This window comes from Papaver somniferum, chromosome 7, assembly GCF_003573695.1.
Source record: "Papaver somniferum cultivar HN1 chromosome 7, ASM357369v1, whole genome shotgun sequence".
In the NCBI taxonomy this organism is placed as follows: Eukaryota; Viridiplantae; Streptophyta; class Magnoliopsida; order Ranunculales; family Papaveraceae; genus Papaver; species Papaver somniferum.
Window position 1 is genome coordinate 215,511,317 of NC_039364.1, and position 6,436 is coordinate 215,517,752.

A 6,436-nucleotide genomic window follows, 5' to 3' on the forward strand; every position below is an offset into this window, starting at 1 on the left:
CCTTCCATGTTAGAATAACTCATGGAATGTATGTTGATAGTGATACCAAATTTCAGCTTATGCTCATTAGTCATTCTGACTATCGTATCATGTTCATCACTCTGGTAACAGAGATTTTTAAGAATATGGTTCGATTGTGCATTACTCTATTAGAAGAGCATAAATGTTGCTTAATATTATTTGCATTAATCAGAGCAGAAGGTTTAGTTTTCTGAAAAACTAGATCACATCTAGCTTTCTAGATGAACCAGCAGGTAGTAGCAAAGATTAAATCCAGTTTTTAAGATGATATGGGGGGAGAAACCAGGAGTTGGGCAATCATTGAAGTTAGTTGCTTCCCCAAAGCATTGGTGTTGAGAACCAAAAAGGTTTATCCACAGCTCAGCAACATAGAGAAAAGAGATGAGAGTGTGGGTTATATCTTCTTTAGTATTTTGCGTGGATTGCAGGTAATACCACTGTAGTTCAGGATGCTAGCAGTCTTGGCATTGGTTGGTAGGATACCATGAGTACATTTCCAGATGAACATTTGGATAAATGGAGAGGTATCCATTTTCTATATTTTTCTTCTAAGATGGATTGGTGATGTCCTCTTTGTATTTATCATTGATCTTCCTGTCATAAAGATATTTGACGGTGAAAATCCCATTATCAATGAGGCCCCAGATTATTCTATCTTCCTCCTGTATGTTGAATATTGTGTTCTAGATACTAAGTTGATCATCTCATTGAACCATTGAGAGATGCGGGCCATATCTCATTCTTTTGAGAAGTTGATTAGCTGACTAACCAAAGTAAGGTCATTAGGGCAAAGTTGAGGTTTTGTTGTTATTCCTTCTTTATTTTGATTCCATCTGTGTCTTCCCAAATCCTGATGTTTTGACCATTGTCTATCTCTTATCTGTAGTATTTTTTGATATTTTCCACCCCATTCGAAATTCATTTCCATATCCAAGAATCAGTTCTCTTCGGTTTAATGTTCATTATGATCACAACTGTTTCTTTGAAATGATTGACTTTCATATTTAAGGACCACAATGAGTCTGGTTAAGATATTGGTCACCAGGCTATCTTGGTGATCGTAGTACTGTTAAAGAACTCCATATTTCGGAAGCCAAGACCCCCTAGCTTCTTAGGTTTGCAAACATAACTCCATGCAATGAAATACAAGCCTTTGGGTTTTTCAGGGTGTTTTTTTCCAAAAGAAATCTCTTTGAAGTTTACACTTGTACGTTAATCAAACACTTGGTTTGATACCATAGTCAGGTTCGGTCTGGAACTTATGTTATATAGCAAGTGTACATCTTGTTGTTGTAATCTTCTTGATAGTTATTGTCTTTAATAGATTATACAAGGTGCGTCTTGTACAAGTTGATATCGAAAAGATTATGATATACTTGGTACATCGTCATTTCAGTATGGTCTTTTGTTAAGGACATATTTCAATTAACTAGGTTTTATCGAGCAAAGATATAACGTGATATATGATTGTATCAATACTCTCATTATTTATATATCTTCTCTTAAATGATACACCTTGTCAATCTCTTACTCCTACTAGAGGGCTCATATAAGGACATAGTCTGTCTCCTTATCTTTTCATAGTTTGTATGGATGCTCTTTCTCGTTATCTTATTCAAGATGAGTCTAATAAATTAATTCATGGGGTTAAGACCGCAAGATTTGGACCATCTATCAAACATTTATTTTTTTTGTAGATGATGTGCTTCTAATTCTAAAAACTAAAAATATTGAAATTAAACATCTTCAAGAATTATTGCCAAGATTTAGCAGTGCTTCAAGTTAAGCTGTCAATTATATTAAAATGGTATCACTTTTTAGTTAAAAAAAATGCCAAAGACAAGGCAAAGTGAGATAGCTAACATGTTGCAAAAGAAACCAATAAAGATTGATGGTAAGTATATAAGAGTACCATTATTTCCTAACATATCTAAATCTATAAGTTTTCAACCGTTAATCACCCAAATATAGAATAAGCTAGATGCTGGATGGAGAAATCGATTCCCTAAGTAGGGAAGAGCAATTCAGATTCAAGTTGTTGTGAATTTTGTTGATATGTATCAGACGACATGTTTTATCTTGCCAACTTCAGCTATCTAGCAATTAGACATTATCCAAAAAAGAATAAAATTAGTGGATTCCTCATCCAAAAAATAAAGAATTAAATCTTAAGGCATTGAAAAGTTTATGTTTGCCAAATATATACGAGGCCTAGGTTTTAAAAATCACAAAATTTGACTTGGATTTGTTGGAAAAAGTGTCGACTTGTTTCTAATCCTATTGACTTATAGATTTGGGTTCTAAAATCGAAGTACTTCCCTGAATATCAACCATTATATCAATTACCAAGAAAATATGGTACTTGGATATGGAAGGGGGTTCGGTAAAGGAATCAAAATAGTCAGGAAATATCATATATATGGGAGGTGTCTACAAGTTAATATGTACCCATATGGAAAGACAGATGGGTGGATATGGACTCTCAGACTTTACAAAGACCAATAAAAGTTCACTTACTGGGTTACCTTAGAGTATCTGAATTGATCAATCCCTACTCTTATGAACGTGAAGAATCGGCCTTGGTAGATCTATTCAATCCATCCCAAATAGAAAAATTCTTCAGATTCGACTTCTATGTTATAAGGAAAGATACAATCAGATGGTCACTGACAAATTCAAGCATTTTTTCCACCAAGTCCAACTAGTATATAAACTAATAATCAGTGTCAAAACACTAAATTATGATACTTTATTAAAATAAGAATCCAAAGTTATTTGTTTCTTATTCATATTCATACAACATTAGACTTCGTCTAGTTTTTGTAGTTTCTCAAGAAATTCTGGAGTAATTTTATTATGTTGTTCTTCTTATTGTTTTAATTTTTATTATCAAAGTATATACATCTACACACATAAGACATTTCTTTTTGAAATTTAAATTGATATATTGATAAATTAATACTTCACTAAATTGATTTAGCAATCCCAAAGCTATAAAATTATCGAAGTTTCATTGTATTAGCTTGAAGGAAAAATTAGGCTTGGAAACCCAATTACAAAAGGTAGCAAGTGCATACCGCTCTACACTAGATCCTCGTCAGCAATTCACTGAATTATTCGCGAATACTTCCGGATCCGAATTTTACCCCTACTAATCTCGTAGGTATGCAACTCCGACCTGGGTTCGCTCGTTTTCTTGAGTCAACCGAATTATCCGCGAATTTTCCGAATTTCGTCATATTCGCTACTTGTAATTCGGGTCCACGACACTGAATTTTTATATTAATTTATACCTAAAAAATTTCGTGGAGGGAAAGGAGTCAAACTTGAGACGTCAGGCTCCCTGCAAGGTAGGTCTAACCACAGTTCGAGACGCTGATTTTTGATTAAAGGTTCATATATTTTCTATATAACCCATTTAAACCATAGAATTTTTATGTCTCTTCATACACTCCTCTTGAAATATTATTTTTTTCCCGGTAAAATTTACGAATACTTATTAATTTAATTTTATATATAGGCCGAATTTTCTCTCCCGTATTCAAATATCTAAAACGAATTATACACATACGTATCCCGTTCCTAATAATCTCCGAATTAGAAATGGTTGACCGAATAGCAGACCGAATTTATCTTCCATCGAAACGAATTATACACGTACGTATATCGTCCCGAACGTTTCTCGTACACCGAATTGCTAACTAGGCACCAGATCCGCCTGTGCAGTAACTATTTCTTTATCAATCTACCAAAAAGCACAGTGGACATTCTCATACAAAACCATTTCTTAATCCAACGAACCAACTCTACGCAAAACATAAGACACGGATCGAGTATCAATCTAATGGTCAACAATCTCCACTTTCTCATCCCAAAGTTTAATTCTTTTCTCAATCCGAACAACATTATCTCAACCAATCAGCTTCGAGTATTTCTAATCTAACGAGTATAGCAGTAAACACATCCTTCATACGGATCGGACTCGAATCTAACAGAGATAATCAAACCACAGAAATTATAAATGCCGTTCTCTTCCGCAAAAGGAAATCAAAAATCAATCATTCACCAGCAGAGAATTTTGTGAAGAGAGAAAAAAATGTCAGGAAGAGGAAAAGGAGGAAAGGGTTTGGGAAAGGGAGGAGCAAAGAGACACAGGAAGGTGTTGAGAGATAACATCCAGGGAATCACTAAACCAGCCATCAGAAGATTAGCAAGAAGAGGTGGTGTGAAACGTATCAGTGGTTTGATTTATGAAGAGACTCGTGGTGTTCTCAAGATCTTCTTGGAGAATGTGATCCGTGATGCTGTTACCTACACTGAACACGCCCGAAGAAAGACTGTCACTGCTATGGACGTTGTCTATGCTCTCAAGAGACAAGGAAGAACCCTCTATGGATTTGGGGGTTAGGGTTTGCGTTTTTATCTTTTGTAAAGAATGTTGAGACTAGGGTTTCAATTTGCTGTTATTTTTGATTTCACATGTACCTGGAAATCAACTTGATTGATGGATGTGAAATGTTTTTAATATCAATGAAATTCAGCAATCTACTTGTTTCTGTTTCATTTCTTTGTCAAATTAAATTTCAGTTTTATTACTGATTCAATTAAAATTAAATTTTGCATCAATTTGGGTATTTCATTCAGGTACTTAATACTACATACATATGTCTAATTTCACAATTTATGATTTGTGAGTAAACATTGAGTTTATTTGTCATCTCTAGACTGCAGTTGGCCCCAAAGTGTGCTTCTCCTTGAGTAGCAGATTGCAAATAGTGAGGTACCTACCCTATCTTTCTCTCTTTGCAAACTTTCTGCAGTTGATTCTCAAACACCTTTAATTGTATTGTAATCAGCCAATCTGCATCTCCACGGCTCCACCTCAATTATTCCCTTGCTTGTTGCATTAACTGTTTAAAACGCCAACCCAAACGCAGACAAATTCGGAATTGTTACATTGGAAGCCTGCTAATAAGTTTTATTTAGTAATAGTTTACTTTGATAAGCCACCACAAAAAATATGTTGGGTGTCAATATAAACTTTTATAATCACAAATTCTTGGTTAAGTTAGATCTGTGATAACGTTTTGTTTAAGGCACAATCCTGCTTTTAACTTCTTTGTTGTGTATGTTGTATCATGTCAGTTTGAGTTACAGTTGCTGGTGAAGCAAAGTAGTGATCGATGAACTTCAACTGTTTTGGGCAGCACTGAAAGTGGCCAGTGCAAGATTGCATTAATAAAGAGGTAAGTTTGTCCACATGACTCGTGACTGCATCTGTTCTTCATTTTATCTATCAAGATTCAAACTGAAGACATTCAAGTTTAATTACAGATTGTCGACTTTTCTTTTCCTTTCATGATGATATATTAGAAACAACACCTTGCCCGAATTGCCATTGGAGAGTCAACTGTTTTTTCAAGAATGCAGAACATTGATGCATATCTGGGCAGTCTACGTCCTCTCAAGCAACACATATAGGTAGACCCATAGTACTTGTTATTGAAACTGTGCAACAAGTCGATGTCTATTGAGCCCAGAAGGAGCTAGAGTGACTAGACAGTGTTGTTTTTCACCTCAGAACAAATGTTTTGGCATTAGGATCTTGTTGTGCTATAATGGTTTGATAACATGTGTGCATTGTAAAAAATTCATCTCTTTCCTCCCATTCAGATCGTCTTGTTCCAGAGTTTACATGTGATCGGACCACATCTGTTCTTCTAAGTCAGTTCTTGCAAGGCTTTGTTTCTCGACCCTTTGTTGCTTCATTTTCTTTTTGTTAGGATACTTGATTGTTTATTGCAGGCTTGCAGCAGATTGTTTATTCTCCAACTTATTACGCCAAGTTTTTCTGGTTGCTAATGTCTTTGGAGAAATTATTCTTTCTTGCAGGCTTGCAGCAGATTGTTTATTCTCCAACTTATTACACTAAGTTTTTCATGATGCTAGTGTCTTTGGAGAATTTATCAAGTCACCAAAATCTGGTGCTAGAATATACCACAAAGTATCATTCAGGGCTATGCTATTTATTTTTGGTCTTAATTTGGTCCTGTGATAAATGCTTGACTATTTGAGGAAATGATAGTTTGCCACCAACAAAGCTTTAGCATGTTAAATGTTTTTGTATTTAATCAGATCATCATTCATCACTCGCATCTAGCCTTGAGAAGAATCTATTTTTGCTACTTGAAGTATCATTTAAGGAAGGAATGAACCCTAGAAGAAAGTACTTGATCACTTTCGGAGGGGCTTTCGGGATGGGCGTCACTGGCTTCTGCTTTCAGTCCGATGGAGAAAAGAGCATTAGGAATAGCAGATGACATGTAACACTCTCACGTAAATTTATATCTTACTTAAAGTTCTGCCTCCCTATTTTGTTGCTTTCTATAAATCATCCATGGAGTAGGTCTTTCTT

General features: G+C 35.1%; 1 protein-coding gene across 1 annotated transcript; it reads left to right on the forward strand.

The window, feature by feature from the left end:
- Positions 1-4,117: 4,117 nt before the first annotated feature.
- Positions 4,118-4,429, forward strand: LOC113295931 (histone H4). The gene has a single exon (XM_026544257.1). It carries the CDS (start codon positions 4,118-4,120, stop codon positions 4,427-4,429), a length of 312 nt encoding a protein of 103 aa, XP_026400042.1.
- The last annotated feature ends 2,007 nt before the right edge of the window (positions 4,430-6,436 follow it).

Coding starts and splice junctions, on each gene's coding strand:
- LOC113295931 (XM_026544257.1), top strand. CDS start 4,118: ATGTCAGGAAGAGGAAAAGGAGGAAAGGGTTTGGGAAAGGGAGGAGCA.